Genomic DNA, 22,701 nt, shown 5'->3' on the forward strand with positions numbered 1-22,701 from the left:
AAAAAAACTTAAAAGAGAGGAGTAATCTGAGTATATTTTAGCACATATAGAAATAGAAATAGAAAATAAATCAGTGTCAAAAAATAGGTTCCATGAATGGATTATAGTATAATAACCATATAACAAGAAAAATTGTGGGGAAAATGGCTGTTTAATAATGTTGTTAGAATAATTGCCTGTATATACCAAAGAAAAGCTAGAAACAAAAAATGGTCTTCCCATAAAGCAAAAGAATAACAACTATCAATTATTTAAAAATTAGAAAATATTTTTATACCTTTGGAAGGAATGGGGCCCTCTTAAAGAAAGAAAACTCAGAAACTATGAAGTAATAGATAGCTAGGTTTAAATATATATAATTTAAATACTTCTGAATGCAAAAACATACACAAACAAGAAAGACAAGAATCAGTCAAAATGTAGTCATAAGAATAATGTTATATCTCTACTATATGATGAACTTTATCATTTTTCTAGTCAAAAGCAATTAAAGAAATTTAAAAGTAGGCAAACATATTTCTAGCCATGTAGAAGAAGAAATACAAACAGGTTACATATAGTAAAAGATACAAAACTTCAAAAATATAAGTTGAAAACAAGCTTTCCTCTTTTTACTTGACTGGACAAAATGTAAAAATTGATAATATTTAATACTGGCATTATTGTGGGGAGAAAGTTATCGTCATATGTTTTTGATTGCTATATAATTCATACCAGTTATTTGGAGAATAATGTAGCCATTCCTAATAAAATTTAAAATGTGTACTAATTTTGACTCAGTAGATCACTTTAAGAAAGTAACCCATTTGAGCAAGCTCCAGGAGTTGGTAGTGGACAGGGGAGCTTGACATGCTGCAGTTCATGGGGTCACAAAGAGTCAGACATGACTGAGTGACTGAACTGAACTGATTCTACGAATACATATATGTTAATAGTATACAATTATTTAAAAATAAGTTATTAACGTTATGGGAAAATGTTTACGATACACTGTTAAGTGAAAAAAATGCTAGCAGATAGGATATTTTAGGAAACATAAATCATAGAAAAAGAAAATAGAAATACATGACCTTACCTAGACATAACCAGCATTATATTTTGTTATATTTTTTTTATTAGTTTATCTTTCTACCAAGTTCAAAGTTTGCCTAAATCAACCTTAAAGGGTGCCTCAAAATACATAATCAGCAGAGTGAAAAAGCAAACTGTATGGAACAAAATAGACAGCTCAGAATTAGACCTCTCTCTATATAGTCAACAGAATTCTGACAAAGGAGCAAAGACAATATTATGGAGCAAAGAGAATCTCTTCAACAAATGATGCTGTAACAACTGGACAAATACATGCAAAAAAAATTAATTTAGGCACAGACATTATATCCTTCAAAAAATAATTTAAAATGGATCACAGCCCTAATGTAAAACTCAAAAGTATAAAACTCCTAGACGAAAACATAGAAGAAAACCAAGATGACTTTGGATACAGTGAAGCCTTTTTAGATACAACAACAAAGACACACCCATGAAAGAAAGAACTGATTAGCTGGATTTTATTAAAATTAACAACAACTGGTCTGTGAAAGAGAATATCAAGAAAATTAGAAGACAAGCCACAGACTGGGAGGAAATAAAAGACACATGTAATAAAGAACGGTTTTCCAAATATACAAGGAACTGATAATGCTCAACAATAAGAAAATAAGCAGCTCAGTTAAAAAATAGGCCAAATCCTTAACAAACATCTCACTGAAGGATACACAGATGACAAATAATGATATGGAAAAGGGTTTCTTTTTTACCACTAGTGCCACCTGGGAAGCCCCATATATCATCAGGAAGTGCAAATTAAAACAACTAGTTGCCACTACACAATCATTTAGAAAGGCCTAAAAATGACAACACCAAATATAGCAAGGATGTAGAGCCACTAGAATTTTTATTCATTTCTGGTGGGAACGTAAAATGGTACAGTTACACTGAAAGACAGTTTGGCACTGTCTTAATTACATGCTCTTACCATATGATCTAGCAGTCACACTCTTTGATATGTACCCAAAAGAAAATCTGTCCACAAAAAAACTTATTTTTTAAATCACACAGATGTTGATAGCAGTTTTCTTCATAATCGCCAAAACTTGGAAGCAACCAAGATATCTGTCAGCAGATGAATGGATTAAAAAAAAAAGTAATATACATACAATGGAATCTTACTCAGTTTTAAAAAGAAATGAGCTATAAAGCCATGAAAGAGCATGAGGAACCAGAAATTCATATTACTAAGTGAAAGAAGCCAATTTGAAAAGGCTACATACTGTATGAAACATTGGAAAATGCAAAACTATGAGACAATCAGTAATCAACAGAGGCGATGGGAGAGGGAAGGATGAACAGGCAGAGCAGAGAGGATTCTTAGGGCACTGAAAATACTCTCTGTAGGATACTAAAATGATAGATATATGTTATTGTTCATTTGTCCAAACCCATAGAATGTCCAACACCAAGGAGGAACCCTATGGTTAACCATGGGCTTTGAGTGATTATATGTCAACAGAGGCTTGTCCTTGGTAACAAACATACTGCTCTGGTGGGGGATGCTGATAACGGAAGAGGCTCTGCATGGGTCGGGGCAGGGGCTATATGAGAAATCTCTGCATCTTCTCCTCAATATTGCTGTGAACCTAAAATTGATCTAAAAAATGAATTGTTCAAAATAAAAGCAACCTGTGGAATGGCAGAAAATATTTGCAAATCATATATCTGATAAGAGATTATTTAGAATATATAAAGAACTCCTATAACTCAACAACAAAAAGCAATCCTTTAAAAATAGGCAAATAACTTGAATAGAGATTTCTCCAAAGAAGACATTCAAATGACCAACAAGCACATGAAATAATGTTCAACATTACTAATCATTAGGAAAATGCATATCAAAACCACAGTGTGATACACCCAAAAGGATAGCTAATACTAAAACTCAAAAAAATAACAAGTGTTGGCAAAGATGTGAAGAAATCAGAGTATCACTATTAGTAGGAATATAGAGTGGGGTAATCACTATGGAAAATAGTATGATGGTTCCTAAAAAAATTAACAATAGGATTACTATATGATCCAGCAATTCTACAACTGGCTATATACCCCAAAGAGTCTTGTGGAGATTTATATTTATAGTATTATTCACAGTAATCAAAAGGTGGAAGCAACCCCAGGGTCACTGATAGATACATGGATAAATCAAATGTGTTATATGTATAACAATGGAATATTATTTAGCCTTAAAAAGAAGGAAATAGTGACACATACAATGATATGGATGAACCTTGAGAGTACTGCGTTAAGTGAATAACCCAATCATAAAAAGACAAGTACTATATGATTCCACTTATATGAGGTACCTTGAGTGGTTAAATATACTGAGGCAGAAAGCACATTGGTGAGTGCCAGGGGCTGAGGAGAGGAGGAATGGTGAGTTGTTGTTTAATGGGTGTTGAATTTCAGTTTTGCAAGATGAAAAGAGCTTTGAATATTGCACAACAATACGAATGTACTTTACACTATAAAATTGTACACAAAAAGTTAAGATGATGAATTTTATGTTTTATATATACATATCCACCATTCAAAATTGTTTTAAATTAATCTTAAAAGATACTATCCATTTCTGAATACTTTATAAGGGAAAATCTTTGTCATAGTAGGGAAAATCCAGTCCTAAAGTTGAGAATCTGAGTGTGTTCTTATATTGATCTTTGGTTTCAATTTTACTCTAGAGTAATTCCATATTCTAAATGGTAAAGTAGTAATCCATATTCTGAAAGGATAGGCCCATATCTTGCAAGTCCTCTGAGTCTGTGGGAGAAATCTGGCCAGAAGAAAATGACATAAAAATCTTTTATAACATATCCACAGCAGATTGAATTGAGGATTCAACAATTCAAAAAAGAATATATGTCTAAATTGACATTTAAATATGCTATGAAAGGTAAAGAAGAAAAAAAAAAGATGCAGCAGCATTGAAAATTTAGTTTCCTATCCCTAGTTCTAAGGAATAATCTGAGCTTTCTCTATGAGGATGAATGTACTGAATGATGTCCCTCTTGAAGAATGACTCAGTTGAGAGCCAAAATATTATCTGAATGAGACTCGGAGTTCTTTCTCCTTCCCTTCTGATATCCCAAGAAAACAGCCCAGTCTTGCCAGGTTCCTTCCAAAGGTAGATTCTCGTGTTTAGTTGGCCTAAGACCCATCCAAAAGAAAAAGAGTTTAGCATTCTAAAGGTGACAAATTTATTAATACTTGAGAACTAAAATATCTTAACAGCCAGTTCTGGCTGCCAAGTAAAGATTACTTCTAATTTATCTTACATTCTACCCCCAAACATAACTAAATATCTGAGCATAACCATATTTAATATGCCTTTCCCTTTTCCATTTCAAAGGCAAGATAATCAGTACAGTATTCTTTAAGAATTGCCCCAGGCAGCAAATATCCTCTCCTTTTCCCTTCTCTTCTAAGGAAAGGAAAAAAAAAAGTAGAATTATAGGGATGAAACCTAGTACAGTGAACATGTATAAATACTTTTGTTTTATGTTTTAGTTGCTAAGTCATGTCCGACTCTTTGCAATACCATGGACTGTAGCCAGCCAGGCTCCTCCCCAGGATTCTTCTCCTGGGAGAATCCAGGCAAGAATACTGGAGTGGGTTGCCAAGAAAAGGATCTAAAAACAGTCAGAGTAGGCTTCTTTGAAGTGATTTGAGCTGAATCCACAAGATAAGTAAGAGTTAACTGGATGTGTTTGTGAAAGGCTATTTGTAAATAAAATTATAGCTTAAAAAAAGAAAAAGCAGAATTTTAGAATACATTGACACTTTTGAAAAAACAAACCAAAGCTGTTCCAGCTGACCTAAGACCCTATGTTAACCTTTTAACTGCCTAGAGTAACTGAAAATAGTTCATTGAAGAGCTCTACTGTCAGAGCTATTCTCAACTCTATGACGTATCCATTTGCAATTTACTTAGTTCAATAATTACACCTATTTGCTGCCTTTCTTTCTTGATACACAGAGATATAAATCATCCAGCTCTGAACTATAATATTTCATTACCTTGTAAAATTTTACTACTAATAGAAGCACAGGGATGTGAACTGCTATATCTGATGCATTTTTTGCAAAATAAAGAATTTCCAATAGTGTAAGAAAATTTCTAACCCAGTGAAAAATCTACATATAATACTTCAATACACAAATATCTGGTGGTGCTGAAAGTGTTTAGATTGGAACTTAGAATATGCTTACATGCACTAAATATATACACTATCTCATTCAACTTAAATGCCCTCATGAAACATTTTAGGAAGTATATATCACAGACCTAAAGAGCTTATGTTGCTAGTTGTTCAAAGTCACAAAAACATGACTTGGGACTAAGACTCAGTTCATGATTCCAAGATCTGCACCTTTTTGTTTGAATGACAGATGTTGTCACTCATTGTTAACAATTAAATTAATATTTTGGAAATAAGCAATGATTCAGAAGCATTGTATAAATTTTTCACAGTGAATGACTGATGATAATAAAAAAATTAAATAAATACAATCTGCATAAATTAATAGAAGCATCATTATCCCTGTACTATAATCAAGTACAGTATTTATAAACTTATATAGCTTCAGTACCTATCAGCTAATTCAGACATTTATCAGATTCAAATTGGGGATTTCAATTTTACTTGTATTATTACAAAAAGAAAACTGAATTCCACATAGAAAGAAAGGTACCAGCACAAGGTCATCAGTCTCATCTAAAACATTCCATAAATAATCATTTGAAAAACTATTTCAGAGCCATGGAAATTTCATTGTGGGAGTTTTATATATGTCATAAAATCTCCTGCTATGGAATTTTTAGATCTAATTCTCATTCCTAGATAAGAACTGAAAGACCAATTACTTTCAAGCAGCAGCTCAGCCCTATTCACCTTTTTTGGAAAGATCTGAAATGGTCTAGGACCTTCCAGAATACAGGATGTTGATGATGCCTATATTTAAATGTTTGCTCCTCCCATTGTATGAGGCATTATAGTATTATGAATTTGGGATTTTAATGCATGACTTGTGACTGCACCATGGTATGTGTTCTGATGAGTAGCAATGCTTTCAAGGTGGACACTTCTTTCTAAATAAAGACTGTTAAATACCCTTCTTTTAAAGCAAATTTTATTTTACTTCTTAGCTGATCTGCTTACTGAATATGAATATAACCATTGAGCACTTAGGAGCCCTGCTCTCTAGGGCTATACATTTTCTATAAATCTCATAAATGGAACCCTCTGTCAGGGAACTTTGCTGTGTGCAAAATAGAGACAGTATAAAAAATATTTTATTGGTAGAAGGCAACAAAACATAACTTACATAGGTCAAGTTCAGAGATACATACAAACTCTGAGTTTTTTTCACCTTATAAATGTGCTTCAATGAGAAAGACTAAATACAATACATGTTTGATTTCCACTGACTGATTTGATTTCTAGCATTGCAATTTTTGAAAAATTTATTTTTAAAAATAATAGTTTACTATTGTATTATATATAATACAATATTATATCCAAATTAATGATTAGATAAATATTGTGGCAATTTATCTTTACAAATCTTTATATCTTGTTGTCTTTTGTCTTTGAAAATATGTTTCAAGTACTTAGATTCTATTAGATGTTTCATCCTTTTTGTTATGCCTATAATTCCAGAAGCATTGTTTACAAAGACAATTCTAAGAAAAATAAGAAACTGTTGTGGAACTTCTATAAAATTAAATTTCAAGAGTATTGCCGTTTGTGGGCCAAAATTAATATCAGAAATAATGATACAGAACGGTATCATCTCCACTTTATAAGAAAGCAATAAGAACAAAAGAAAGCAGCTTTATAGCAAAAAGAAAAAAAATGGTTATACATATTTCTGGTTTTGCTTCCAACAGAAAGGAATCTCCACTGAATAACTTCATGGAGATTTTCAAGGTATTGATTTTGCCTACAGTCTGATACACATATTGTGAAAATGTGTATCAACTACTGCAATAGTAGCAGCAGTAGTAACAGCAGCAAAAGTTAGATCTGCTGCTGTTATTATATAATCCAGTACCTTGAAATATTTTTCTATAGTAAGTCTTCCCTGGTGGCTCAGACACTAAAGAATCTGCCTGCCATGCAGGAGACCCAGGTTCAATCCCTAGGTTGGGAAGATCCCTGAAGAAGGAAATGGCAACCCACTCCAGTATTCTTGAGAATTCCATAAACAAAGGGGCCTGGCAGGCCACAGTCCATGGGATCACAAAGAGTCAATCAAAACTGAGCGAATATATAGATAGAGTTCTTTCCTTCTCTCATATATACATACATACTTATGTATGTGTGTGTTAGTCACTCAGTCATGTCTGACTTTTTGTAATCCCATGGACTGTAGCCCGCTAAGCTCCTCTGTCCATGGAATTCTCCAGGCAAGAATACTGGACTGGGTTGCCATTTCCTCTTCCAGGTGTGTATGTGTGTGTATGCACGCACGTGCATGTGTGTGTGTGTGTGTGCGTGCGCGCACACGTGCGTGTGTGTGTGCATGCATGTATGTGAGTGTTTGTGTATCCTGAGGAGCCCACATTATATGGGGGTGGTTGGGCTCTTTCTGACACTATATTGTTGTTACGAGGAATTTGCAAAAGCAGTGATGAAGAACTTTTCCCATGACTCCTGTATTCACCACATAAATCAAGGATACTAGAAGGCATCGTGGGGGTGGCGGGAAGAAAAGAAAATCAGTGGGAAGATCTGTCATTATGCTGTTAACTCACAGCTGACTCACTTGTGAGGGATGAAGAAGATGCATCATTTTAACAAGTCTAGAAAGGGGGCATTAAAAAAAGCACTCGAGTTTTGAAATGCATTCCATGCATTAATTAGACTTCTGCTTAGGACACTGTGATTGGCCTATACTGCCTGACGTTGAGGGCCTTAGAAAAGCTTGAGTTTTCGTCAAAACTGGGTTTGTGGGAAAAAAAATAGATTGAAGTTGTGTTGAGTCTGGTCTAACAGAGCCGCTAGAAAGGCAAGAGGACATCAAGCAGAAAGTTTAGGGGTTACTCAGTGACTGCAGAAGGAGAATCAATGAGCCATCCAAAAGAAATAAGTGTCTGTTGGGATGGAAAAACTAGAGAGGTCTGAGAGGAAACTCCAGGACCCCACAAAAGGGTACATAAGATTCAATTTTATGCATCTGTCATCCCAGAGGGCTTGAAGGCAACTTTTCCAGTTCAGTTAAGAACTGTTCAACTCAATTTCTTCTTATTCTCCATATTTCCCATCCCTGTGAGATCAAAAACCAGAGCTAAAACACAAGAGCAGGAGAGAGAAAAAGAAGGCTCAAAACAAAGGAAAATGTATGCTAACCATAACATATTCTTGTTCCAGTTGAGCTATTTCAAATTCTAAAAGATGATGCTGTGAAAGTGCTGCACTCAATATGCCAGCAAATTTGGAAAACTCAGCAGTGGCCACAGGACTGGAAAAAGTCAGTTTTCATTCTATTTCAAATTCTAAAAGATGATGCTGTGAAAGTGCTGCACTCAATATGCCAGCAAATTTGGAAAACTCAGCAGTGGCCACAGGACTGGAAAAAGTCAGTTTTCATTCCAATCCCAAAGAAAGGCAATGCCAAAGAATGTTCAAACTACCACACAATTGCACTCATCTCACACACTACCAAAGTAATGCTCAAAATTCTCCAAGCCAGGCATCAATAGTATGTGAACTGAGAACTTACAGATGTTCAAGCTGGATTTAGAAAAGGCAAAGGAACAAGAGATCAAATTGCCAACATCCATTGGGTCATTGAAAAAGCAAGAGAATTCCAGAAAAAAATCTATTTCTGCTTTATTAATTACACCAAAGCCTTTGACTGTGTAGATCACAACAAACTGTGGAACATTCTTATAGAGATGGGAATACCAAACCACTTTACTGCCTCCTGAGAAATCTGTATGCAGGTCAAAAAGCAACAGTCAGAACCAGACATGGAACAACAGACTGGTTCTAAATAGGGAAAGGAGTACATGAAGGCTATATTATATTGTCATCCTGCTTATTTAAATTATATGCCGAGTTCAGTTCAGTTCAGTCAGTTCAGTCGCTCAGTCGTGTCCGACTCTTTGCGATCCCGTGAATTGCAGCACGCCAGGCCTCCCTGTCCATCACCAACTCCCAGAATTTACCCAAACCCATGTCCATCGAGTCAGTGATGCCATCCAACCATCTCATCCTCTGTCGTCCCCTTCTCCTCCTGCCCCCAATCCTTCCCAGCATTAGGGTCTTTTCCAATGAGTCAACTCTTCGCATGAGGTGGCCAAAGTATTGGAGTTTCAGCTTCAACATCAGTCCTTCCAATGAACACCCAGGACTGATCTCCTTTGGGATGGATTGACTGGATCTCCTTGCAGCCCAAGGGACTCTCAAGGGTCTTCTCCAACACCACAGTTCAAAAGCATCAATTCTTCAGCGCTCAGCTTTCTTCACTGTCCAACTCTCACATCCATACATGACCACTGGAAAAACCATAGCCTTGACTAGATGGACTTTTGTTGGCAAAGTAATGTCTCTGCTTTTAAATATGCTATCTAGGTTGGCCATAACCTTCCTTCCAAGGAGTAAGTGTTTTTTTAATTTCATGGCTGTAATCACCATCAGCAGTGATTTTGGAGCCCAAAAAAGTAAAGGCTGACACTGTTTCCACTATTTTCCCATCTATTTCCCATGAAGTGATGGGACCAGATGCCATGATCTTAGTTTTCTGAACATTGAGCTTTAAGCCAACTTTTTCACTCTCCTCTTTCACTTTTATCAAGAGGCTCTTTAGTTCTTCTTCACTTTGAAGCTCCAATACTTTGGCCACTGACTCATTTGAAAAGACCCTGATGCTGGGAAAGATTGAAGGCAGGAGGAGACAGGGACTACAGAGGATGAGATGGTTGGATGGCATCACCAACTCGATGTACATTAGTTTGAGCAAGCTCTGGGAATTGATGATAGACAGGGAAGCCTGGTCTGCTGCAGTCCATGGGGTCTCAAAGAGTCAGACATGACTGAGCAACTGAACTGTACTGAACTGAACCTATTTTCCTACTAGATCCCAATGATTGTATTATCTTTATAGGCCTTATATGCAGAGTACATCATGAGAAATGCCGGGCTGGGTGAAGCACTAGCTGGAATCAAGATTGCTGGGAGAAATACCAATAACCTCAGATACGCAGATGACACCACTCTTATGGCAGAAAGTGAAGAGGAACTGAAGAACCTCTTGATGAAAGTGAAAGAGGAGAGTGAAAGAGCTGGCTTAAAACTCAAGATTCAAAAAAACTAAGTTTATGGCATCTGTTCCCATCTCTTCATGGCAAATAGATGGTAAACAATGGAAACAGTGAGAGACTTTATTTTGGGGGGCTCCAAAATCACTGCAGATGGTGACTGTAGCCATGAAATAAAAAGACACTTGATCCTTGGAAGAAAAGGTATGACAAATCTAGACAGAATATAAAAAAGCAGAGATACTACTTTGCCAACAAAGGTCGGTCCAGTCAAAGCTATGGTTTTTCCAGTAGTCATGTATGGATGGGAGTGTTGGACTATACAGAAAGCTGAGTGCCGAAGAATTGATGCTTTTGAATTGTGGCATTCGAAAAGACTCTTGAGAGTCCCTTGGACTGCAAGGAGATCAAACCAATCAATCCTAAAGGAAATCAGTCCTGAATATTCACTGGAAGGACTGATGCTGAAGCTGAAACTCCAATACTCTGGCCACCTGATTGCAAGAACTGACTCATCGGAAAAGACCCTGATGCTGGGAAAGATTGAAGGCGGGAGGAGAAAGGGATGACAGAGGATGAAATGGTTGGATGGCATCACTGACTCAATGGACATGAGTCTGAGCAAGCTCTGGGAGTTGGTGATGGACAGGGAAGCCTGGCGTGCTGTAGTCCATGGAGTCGCAGAGTCAGACATGATTGGGCAATTGAACTGACTGACTGATCCTTGTTCACACTGCAGGTACAAGCTGGAGGAAGGAGGGAAAATAATTGCAACCAACTGAATTCCACAGCTTGGGTAAAATAAATGAGATATTTCATTTTTTATTGGAGACTTCTTTCAGGATAAAGTGTCTACAGTAGAGCACTGTGTCTTTTTTTTAAAGGTGGGCAGAAAAATCATGATCCTGCTGGAGTTTTCAAGCCAGGGGCAAGGAAATATTTAGTTCCGTTAAGTTCAGTCGCTCAGTCATGTCCAACTCTTTGAGAACCCATAAGCTGCAGCACGCCAGGCCTCGCTGTCCAATACCAACTCCCGGAGCCCACCCAAACTCATGTCCATTGAGTCAAGGAAATATTATACCTGATTAAATTTTAAAGGAAAATCTTAAAAGACAAAGATCCACACAATGTGCTCACTAAGCTTATTAGTTACACATGCATTTTATAAAGTTTACCTACTAGCCAGTGAAAACAGGTAATATTCCTTAAAACTTCAGATAGGAAATTCCTAGGGTAGTGTCTGATAAGCCCTCCTGAGTCACTTAATCATTCTCGAATCAATAACTCTGCTCAAGGGACTGTTGTACTCTAACCAGGCATGTGTAAGTTTCCCATTTATTCAGTAAAAGGGGCTCTGTTATCATGAGAGAGATGGAAGAAGTGAAAGACAGACAAAAACAGCAAAGTGCTATCCACTATGGTAAGTATCATAGTATCATGAGTATATCAGTAAGTAACCAAGTTAGCATGTGAAAGAAAGAACATTATTATACCCTGTTCCTATGGTCTCTCTTCAACACAATGGGTATCTAGCAAAATGTCTGTGGTGACTTAGACAAAGTGCAATTAATATAATATCTTGTCATTTCAATATTTTTCTAAATTAATTTTAAATTTTCTCTTCTATCAAGGGACCTCTAAAAATTTAGATCAGAAATATAGTTTGGAATATATCTTGCTAGAAATTATACTTAAATTAATCATATATATAACTTGAATTCATTTCATAATTAATGTTGTCCTCTGTGCCTAAGTGGATTTATACTAAAGATCATAAACTTTCCCATCTTGATTTATCATCACTGAAAATGTACAGGCAAAACATATATATTTATTATTTATGTCATATAGTATATACATATATAACAGGACTACTTACAGACCACCAAGAAAATCTCCTTTAATTGAAAAAAAGAAATTTTCCTGATGAGGTTTAGGTTAAAATATTAGCTAGCTAGGAGGTCCTAATTTTTCTTCTTCAATTTTCCCACAGAAAGATATTAAAAAATAAGAAAGAAAACAAAAGCCACAAAGCAGTGAAAATCAGGATAAATGGCCAGGCATCTGCTTGACTCCAGAGGGAATTTCTAATAACTAAAGGTTAGATGGAGCCATTAAGCAGAATCATTTAGGAGAAGGTAATAAATTATGCCCATCAAATGTTAATGCATATTCTTACCTCACAGACATGGTACCATCACTGAATAAAGCAGAATAAGTCATTGTTTTAAGGAGGAGAAACAGTTTTCTAAGTAACTCAAGCCATTCTCTGTTGCCCTCTATTACCACAACTGGGATTACAAATCCAATAACCAACAGATTCCATGACAAAACAGAGTGGAATTAACAAATTACTCCCCAGAAAGAAGTCAGTAGCAAAGGGAGATGAAGACAAGAACAACCATGGGAAGACTACACCCTCTGGGCTAGAGTTTTCACAACTCCTTCAAACTATCCTAAAATTAATTCCTACCTATACACTGACATAGCTAATGAGGGAATAAAAGCAGTAGGGCCAGTCCAGCACAGCTCATTAATGACTAAATAGCAAAGAATCTTTTAATTTTAGACCTAGCAGAAAGTTTCTAATAGCAACCAGGTATTAGTGAGGTAGAGCAAGAAGAATCAATATATTTGGTGACTGGCAAGTATGACCCCCTTTTCATTAAATGGTGAATACAAAAATAATAACATGTCAATTATGATACAAAAGAAGAGGAACAATGCATCTAGGTTGTACAAATACAAATATTCTTCTTTAATAATATGGAGTATAAGTCAAAAAAAGGTAAATTTTAGAAATCAAACAGGTGAGCTGTTTTTACATTTATATGATAATATTATTTATAATTCTATACTAAGACATTCAAAAATCAGAATTTAAATGAAGGAATTTTTTAAACTGTCATAGAATTCCTAATTTTAAAGGACACTGACGCAGAAGAATTTAACCATGAAACTTTAATCTTTCAAGTAACAGATAAGTACAAGCTGAGTAAACTGATGCATCCTGTGGTACCCATCACATGCTGATAGGCTACGGGACACTAGGAATAAAGTAGTGGGCGAGAAAATCATGGCCATCATCTCCACAGAGCTTACAGTTAGTCTGCAGAGAGACCACAGGTCCAAAGCACAGAACAAAAAGGCAGGGCACTTCAAATTTCTTCATTTGTATAACCATGATATAAAAACCTGATGATAATAATACACATATACATGCATACACATAAAAATAGATAAAACTCGTCTATAAACAAAGGTGCTAAATTAAGAAAACAAATGCTAGTAAACAATAACTGTTCTCAGATGCTCAGTCATGTCCAACTCTTTGCAACCCCATGGACTTCAGACCACCAGGCTTCTCTGTCCTTGGGATTCTCCAGGCAAGAATACTGGAGCAGGATGCCATTTCCTCCTCTAGGAGATATTCCCAACCAAGAGATTGAATCCACATTTCTTATGTCTCCTGCATTAGCAGGCAGAATTTTTACCACTAGTGCCACATAGGAAGCCCCAGTAAACAAAAACTAGACTTTTATAATAAAAGATGGTACAAAGGGCAAGTTTGGTTTATCCCAATATTAAAGTTTTGACATAATATTAGAAAGTGTATTAAATAATTAGGTCAAAAATGGAAAGCCATGTTTTTAGTTAAATCGATTGCAAAATGTAACATTTGGCAAAACGAAATCATAAAAACAATGATTGGAATGAAATAGAATCTGCAGGAAATAATAGGTCAAAAATAATAATGTAAAAACAGATTTCAAAACATAGAATACATAGATGTAACACAGTATATGATGAAGCTGCTATTTTAATTTAGAGGAAAGAATTAGTCAATAGTTATGAGACTGTTATTTATTATCAAAAAGAAGGTTAAGTTTTACACTAGAAAACAAGGTAAATTTAAGATGGGTTAAGTGTAAAATATGAATAATATTAAAAACAAAGCATAAAAGAGTATGTATTGAATTTCAGGTTATATTCGTTGTAAGAACAAAAGCATAGGAAGCACTTCAAAATAAGAGTGAATGTACACCATATAGTGAACATATATGTACACCATTAGTACAAACCAACATGATATGCAAATAAGTTATGATCAAATATTTTCAAAATATATTACAGGAAATGGTAAAGCATGCTTAATATATCTAAAGGTCTTTAAAATCAAGAAAAGAATAACCATAAGATGCACCAATTGAAAAACGGCATTAATGCACAACTAACTTGTGCATTAATAATTAATATGGAGAGTACATCATGAAAAACGCTGGGCTGGAAGAAGCAAAGATGGAATCAAGATTGCTGGGAGAAATATCAATAACCTCAGATATGCAGATGACACCACCCTTATGGCAGAAAGTGAAGAAGAACTAAAAAGCCTCTTGATGAAAGTGAAAAAGGAGAGTACAAAAGTTGGCTTAAAGCTCAACATTCAGAAAACTTAGATCTTGGCATCTGGTCCCATCACTTCATGGGAAATAGATGGGGAAACAGTGGAAACAGTGACAGACTTTATTTTTTGGGCTCCAAAATCACTGCAGATGGTGACTGAAGCCATGATATTAAAAGACACTTACTCCTTGGAAGCGGAGAAGGCAATGGCACCCCACTCCAGTACTCTTGCCTGGAAAATCCCATGGATGGAGGAGCCTGGTAGGCTACAGTCCATGGGGTCGCTAAGAGTCGGACAGGACCGAGCGACTTCACTTTCACTTTTCCCTTTCATGCACTGGAGAAGGAAATGGCAACCCACTCCAGTACTCTTGCCTGGAGAATCCCAGGGATGGGGGAGCCTGGTGGGCTGCCGTCTATGGGATCGCACAGAGTCGGACACGACTGACGCGACTTAGCAGCAGCAGCAGCAGCAGATAGCATATTGAAAAGCAGAGACATTACTTTGCCAACAAAGGTTTGTGTAGTCAAGGCTATGGCTTTTCCAGTAGTCATGTATGGATGTGAGAGTTGGACCATGAAGAAAGCTGGGCACCAAAGAATTGATGCTTTTGAACTGTGGTGTTGGAGAAGACTCTTGAGAGTCCCCTGGACTGCAAGGAGATCCAACCAGTCCATCCTAAAGGAGATCAGTCCTAGGTGTTCATTGGAAGGACTGATGTTGAAGCTGAAACTCCAATACTTTGGCCACCTCATGTGAAGAGTTGACTCATTGGAAAAGATCCTGATGCTGGGAAGGATTGGGGGCAGGAGGAGAAGGGGACGACAGAGGATGAGATGGCTGGATGGCATCACTGACTCAGTGGACATGAGTTTGGGTAAACCCCAGGAGCTGGTGATGGACAGGGAGGCCTGGCATGCTGTGGTTCATGGGGTTGCAAAGAGTCGTACACGACTGAGCAACTGAACTGAACTGAACTGAGACACTTTACACATACAAAAAAAGGAGAACTGGTAAGAATATCATTATTTACCAAATTAAATAGACTATAACAAGACACATTTTCCTTGCCTTTAAAAATGACAAAAAAAAAGAAAAACAGAATTTTCAATAACAATGAAGATTTTGTGAAACAGAACAATTCATTTTCTGTTGACCTGAGTTTAACTGATACAGTCATTCTAGAAAATAATTTATCAGTATGTGTAAAGAATCTTGTAAACACTTAGGCCATTGGCAGTAGTTTTCAAATTCAGGCGCACTGAGGAAGCACACAGTTCTGAACCTCTGGTGCCCTCTCGCTTCAGACACTTTATAGGGAACGATGACCATGTGGGGAAGTTTTTATGGTCCTGGTCTGAAAGTGGCATTCTGTTACCTCCTACCACACTGCATTAGCCAGAAGTCAGATGTGGGGCCCCAGCTATTTACCGGAGAGGCTGGGGAATATAACCTGGGTGTGCCCAGGTGAAGTGAACAAATTTTAATCAACACAAATGAAATCTGCCATACCATCTTTCCCAAATACCACTAGTCAAGAAGAGAGGTGCACAGGTTGGAGGGAGTAGGTGGGCGAAATAGGTGAAAGGGATTAAGAGGTACAGCACCTCCAGTTATGTAATAAGGTCATAAGGAACACAATACACAACATAAGGAATACATTCAATAACACTGTAATAACTTTGTATGAGGACAAATGGTTACTAGACTTACTGTGGTGATCATTTCATAATGTATGCAAATGTCAAATAATTACATAGAATACCTGAAACTAATATAATATTGCATGTGAACAGATTAAAATTTTTTTTAAATAGATGCAAATAGATCCAAATAAGACAGGAAACAAAAAATAATGGGAGGAAGGAATAAAAACTCCGAAGTAACAGTAATCAGTTGTTCATAAACACTTGGTTTTCTTCACTTTCACTACTGTGAAAAGTACCATTCAAGTATTTTATAGAATGTCCTTCAGTATGTGATTTTGTGACATTGTTCTCATGATCAGACTTGGGTAATGGGTTTGGGGGAAGAATACTAAAAAGGTGAAATGCCCTTCTCATCACACCATATTAGAAAGTCAGTCAGTCCGTTCAGCCGCTCAGTTGCGTCCGACTCTTTGCGACCCCATGGACTGTAGCACACCAGGCCTGCCTGTCCATCACTAACTCCTGGAGTTTACTCAAACTCATGTCCATTGAGCTGTTGATGCCATCCAACCATCTCATCCTCTGTCATCCCCTTCTTCTCCCACCTTCAATCTTTCCCAGCATCAGGGTCTTTTCTAGTGAGTCAGTTTGCATCAGGTGGCCAGAGTATTGGAGTTCCAGCTTCAGCATCAGTCCTTCCAACTAATATTCAGGACTAATTTCCTTTAGGATGGACTGGTTGGATCTCCTTGCAGTCCAAAGGACTCTCAAGAGGCTTCTACAATACCACAGTTCAAAAGTATCATGATATTAAAATGATTTACCACACTAACCTTGATCATTTGGTTAAGGTAGTTTTTTCCAGATTTCTGCACTATAAAGTCACTATTTGTTCCCTTTCTATACTTTACTCTTTGGAAGTGAGTCACTAAGTCCAGCCAACACTCAAATAAGTCTGGGGAGTGGGGTAAAGAAGGATTACCTCTTTACCTCTTGAAGTGGGGAGTACATAAATTATTTAAAACTTTTAAGGAAGATTTGTCACTTCTTCCTCGTTTATTCAATCGCTGATTTATGTCAGTCTGGACTCATGCATATTACTTTTATACTTTGGGTTATTAAAATGCTTTGCTTCTGGTAAAATTGAATACTATTTCCTATACCCTTTTAGTGAGGTCAGAAAGAAAAAGAAATATTAACTGATGTAACTTACTTAGCAAGAAAAGGAATGGGACTAATACTTTTCTAACTTTTTATTCTCTCTTCTTACTAAGGCTCTGATTTTTTGTAGCTGCATTTTCACAGGTAAAATGGCACTAGAGTATTTACTATCTATTACGAATTTTCAGAAATAAAACAGTTTTCCACATATCTAGCAAAATAAATATTTAGAACCATACTTTTAAGTCTCCTTTCCATTGCTTATAACATTCTCCTGAACACTAGAAAATCATTTTATTTTGTTATTGCTAGTGTCTTTTTCTCTTTGGCATTATTGATTTGTTTCTACTCCATTTATTCCTGAGCACAGACTTCATGAAGACTGATTTATTTAATTTGGTGTTTTGTCAAAAACACTAGTAGTGATATAAGCATGGCTTGGGGAATAAAATTAGCTAACTTAGGCTTAAATAGGTGTTACCACTAAATTCTCTTTCTCTCTCAAAAAAAAAAAAAGACATTAAGTTTGCACAATAACAGAAGTTACTTTAGAGAATTATTTCTTTGCAAAAGCTTGCCCAGCTAACGCCAATTTAAATGTGCATCCTTTGAAGACTTACTAATTATCAAATGAGCAAAAGGTAAGAGTGATCTTATTTGCAGGAAGAGTGATACATACTATTTTAAACATCTGAAGCCTGAAAACATTATAAATACAATTAATAAATTCTATCAAATTTTCTCAGCTTAATAAAAATTTTGGTATTATTTTAATTTTGGTTTATAGACCTTACTAGACAAACCATTTCATGTTCACATTGTAACAGAAAGTGAAGAACAGGACTATTTACATAAAATATATACATTATCTTAACTTATAGAGAAGGAAAAGACAACCCACTCCAGTATTCTTGCCTGGAAAATCCCATGGACAGAGGGGTCTGGCAGGCTACAGTATGTGAGGTCATAAAAGAATAAGACATGACTTAGCAACCAAACAACAAATCTTAAATATTTATATCTAACAAATACATATATAAACTTAAATATATATCTATTATAAAAACTTAAATATATATCTGTCAAGTTAAACCCTTCTTTTAGAACATAAGGCTCATGAAGGAAAGAATTTTTGCCTATTTTGTTGAAAGCTGTAGCCCCAATACCTAGCATTAAATAGGTACACAAATTAATAAATAAAATACAGGAAAACGTATCATCTTATTTCTGGGATAAGAAAATCAAAGTACATATGTAATAATTGATTTACAAATCTGATTTAATTTTCTAACTTTTGATCTCATATGAAAAACACGAGGTCTCAGGCTAGAAATCTGAGAGTATTATTTCCAAATATTTATTCTTATGGCCAATTTAAGTTTAGGAATTAGAACCAGTGACATCTCTATAATTCTTAAAAGGGACTAGCATTTTGGAGAAATCGCACAAGTACCTTTCTGGAAATTTCTTTTGTATTGCAAACTTTTCATTTTATTTTAATTATATGTTTAAATTATATGACTTTAGTAGGTTTGATGGAGATTAGGGATAAAGCAGAGATAACTCCCCCCTCACCAAAATCTCTTTTTGCACTTACTCTCCTTTTTTCTTACTAACTGGAGAACCAGAGTCAGGATATACCATATCAGTAGTAATAACAAGATACACAGACTATTCCCTTCCATTCTCAGCCATGCAAATCCCTTTAAGTGTTAGAGAAAATGATAAACTAGCAAGTCCGCATAGGAAAGGAGAAATGTGAGTTGATACCAGCAGTGGATGTAGACCAGATAATATTATCAAAGAGTACTAGGGTAACAGAGAGAGAGAGACATGCAAGCTCGAAATTGTGGAAATCTATATTAAATTATGCAAATACTACATCATGGTTTATAAGAATGGTGGTTAGATAGGTCTCTATTATCATTCAGTTTTGTCTAATTAATATTGCTAGCAAGTAATCTTTAGTATAAAAATCCAGACTTGCTTACTAAGGTGATTAAAGGAACTGCAGGCAAATATATTTTCCAAAGAGCATCCAGGCTGTTCTTCTGTAGTCTGACCTAGCTGTTCCTCCATCCAGAGTTGGAGTCTAATTCCCCTGCTCTTGAACCTCAGGGGCTTTTGTGACTTGCCTGACCAACAGAATGTGGCAGAAGGGATAACTTGGGACTTCCGGAGCTAGGTCATAGGAAGCCTGCAGTCCCCTGCCTGGGTCTCTTAGAATGCTTCTTTTTGGGAAACTCCCTCTGGGGAAAGAGTTATGCTGTGAGAAGCCAGCATCCACTTCCAATCATGAGAGATCCTTCATGGACATCCAGCTCAGTCAGGTCTTCACATGATGCTCCAGCTCACATCTTATCACAGCCAATGGGAAACTCCAATGGAGAAGTGCCCAGCTGAACCCACAGAATCATGAGAGATAAAAGAATTTTGTTTTAAGCCATTAAACATTTGGGTATTTTGATCCATAGCAAAGGATAATATAAATAGATACAAAGCCGTTGCAACTCATTAAGAATGTAAACTATATCAGGGTAGGAGAAACCTTGAATAAATGAGTTCTTTCAGGGTACCAGCTCATTCCAAGAACAGCTCATGGATAAAATTGTAATATCTAAATGGGTGACAAGAGTATAAGCACAAGATTATAGGATGCTCTGTGTTTTTCAATAGGATGCTGTTTTCTTGTTAATCAAGGGTTTGCATTCACCGTAAGGAGCTTTATTGCTAGAATCAATTTGAGAACTCATGCTGTGGTGGCTGTTTTACTGTGTATTTTATATTCTCATTTATTGTTAGGTAAGTGGAACAGCAGCAATGCCATGAGTTACTAGTAAGGCTTTTCTTATTATGAGTTATTACTTCACACCCATCAAGAGTGTTGGTAGATGTAAGTGGTACCTAAATTTCTATTTTCATTTATATAAGAGACATAGAACATAGATCAACAATTCATTCTTAAGTTATTTACAATAATCAGCTCAAAACTGATGACATCAACTTGACACAGGACTTAATCAGGGAGCCATTTGTTTCCACTTTCTTATTTTTCCCCTGATCACAGATGCTCCTTCTCACCTACCCCAAAAGTACACATATCTCTTCTACTGGGAATGACAAAGTAGGTACTGAAGACTGGTGAAAATGTTTTTACATAAAGAACAGCCTCACCTCACTGCTATAGCTGTTCAAATAGTAGTCAATGGGTGGGAGAAGGAAAAAAATGAAAGTGTGTGTGTGTGTGTGTGTGTGCTTCCAAGTGTATTTGATAGTTATAGCATCTGGTTATCTCAAAACTCAAATTCAAAACCCTTTCATTTTGTTCATAAGGAAATACAGAGAGGCAGACTCTGGACACCTGTTTAAAATTCTATCTAGAGGCTTTAACAGTATGGTAACCCACCAAACTTCATAAAGCTATCCAACCTTAAACATAAGGAGGCTTACTCATTTGCACATGCTGGTATATTTAAAAAATAACATAAGAAGATATTAGATAATTAGGAACAGAAGAGAACAAAAGGGAAATTTGTTAGCTATTATAGAGCATAGATCAAGACATTATTAGTAAAAAAAAAAAAAGTAAAAGTAAAGTGTTAGTCACTCAGTCATGTCTGACTCTGTGTGACCCTATGGACTGTAGCCTGCCAGGCTCCTCTGTCCGTGGACTTCTCCAGGCAAGAACACTGGAGTGGGCTGCCATGCTCCTGGCTAAAAGCAAAAGCTTCCTCCAAATATCCAAATAGATCAGATAAATATCTTCCCAAGGAATTTATTCTTTTTTTACCATTATCCCTAAAAAGTAATAGCTAACAATCCCAAAGGCATTAATTATCTGAAAAGATTTTGTTAAGCAGTATCTATGTATAAGACATTATAAAAATACTGTGAAATATTTTTTAAAAAAAGAAAGAAAAAGTAGGACATGTTCTCTGGCCTTACTAAGATTATAGAACAAGTTAAAAGATGAAGTTAGGTTGAACTAAAAATACTAAAGATTCAAAAGTTATAGTGTCATATTCAAGTATAGTCTTTCAGATAGGAATTAAGGTTAGGTTAAATTATATGACTCAGAATGTTGGAGATAGTCTACAGTGACCCCTGAGGACTCCTGTACATTCTCTCTGTGTAGCGAAGGATGTAAAGTCCTGATCACTCTTTCCCTAATCCATTCCATTTTCCAGGGATATTTGTTTGTTTCCAGTGAGCAGCATGGTGGGATAAAGTAACATCTCTTCCCAAAGAACAGCCTTATTTCTACTTGCTATGAAAGCAATAAATCTCCCAGGTGGTGGTTCTCTCTCCTCTGATCTGTAACATAGCCCACAATATGTGCAGGCACCCATCATGGGCCCTCTGTGACCCATGCACAGGTGCCAGACAAAATACAGGACACCTAGTTAAATCTGAATTTTGGATAAACAATGGGCTTTTTTCATGTGTGTTTCAAATACTGCTGCTGCTGCTGCTAAGTCGCTTCAGTCGTGTCCGACTCTGTGCGACCCATAGACAGCAGCCCACCAGGCTCCCCCGTCCCTGGGATTCTCCAGGCAAGAATACTGGAGTGGGTTGCCATTTCCTTCTCCAATGCATGAAAGTGAAAAGTGAAAGTGAAGTCGCTCAGTCGTGTCCGACTCTTCGGGACCCCATGGACTGCAGCCTACCAGGCTCCTCCATCCATGGGATTTTCCTGGCAAGAGTACTGGAGTGGGGTGCCATTGTCTACTAATGACACATATATATGATGATAAAAAACTAAAATTCAAATTTAACTATATATACATATATAGTTATGCTAAATTCAGCAAACCTGTCTTCATGAGCATAGAACTGGCAAAAACAAACATGAATCTCTAGCGACTGCTTTTGCTGTGAGTGATAAAGTCCTTTGTTGCTGACCCATGAGTCTCATGTCTCGCTGGCATTCATGATACAGTAACAGGATAGTAACATTTCTTCCTTGGAAGGAAAGCTATGACAAACCTAGACAGCATATCAAAAAGCAAAGACATCACTTTGCCAACAAAGTTCTATAAATTCAAAGCTATGATTTTCCCAGTTGTGTACAGATGTGAGAGCTGTAATGAAAGAAGACTGAGCACCAAAGAATTGGTGCTTTCTAACTG

General features: G+C 36.4%; 2 protein-coding genes across 10 annotated transcripts in view; one reads left to right on the forward strand and one right to left on the reverse strand.

Moving 5' to 3' along the window:
* Nucleotides 1-11,187, forward strand: part of LOC145547098 (uncharacterized) — a 745,699-nt gene extending 734,512 nt beyond the window's left edge. For all 4 annotated transcript variants that reach the window (XR_014083532.1, XM_081595830.1, XM_081595851.1 and 1 more), the window contains one exon: nucleotides 10,204-11,187. Coding sequence is in view for 3 of the 4 variants with exons in the window: in XM_081595830.1 (XP_081451956.1) it covers nucleotides 10,204-10,413 (210 nt within the window). In the remaining variant the exon portion in view is untranslated. The remainder of the gene's footprint in view (nucleotides 1-10,203) is intronic.
* Nucleotides 1-22,701, reverse strand: part of STPG2 (sperm tail PG-rich repeat containing 2) — a 601,931-nt gene that overhangs the window by 175,326 nt on the left and 403,904 nt on the right. The gene's annotated exons all lie outside the window — the stretch shown is intronic.

Source organism: Giraffa tippelskirchi, chromosome 1 (genome assembly GCF_054371585.1).
Source record: "Giraffa tippelskirchi isolate mGirTip1 chromosome 1, T2T-mGirTip1v1.2.pri, whole genome shotgun sequence".
In the NCBI taxonomy this organism is placed as follows: domain Eukaryota; kingdom Metazoa; phylum Chordata; class Mammalia; order Artiodactyla; family Giraffidae; genus Giraffa; species Giraffa tippelskirchi.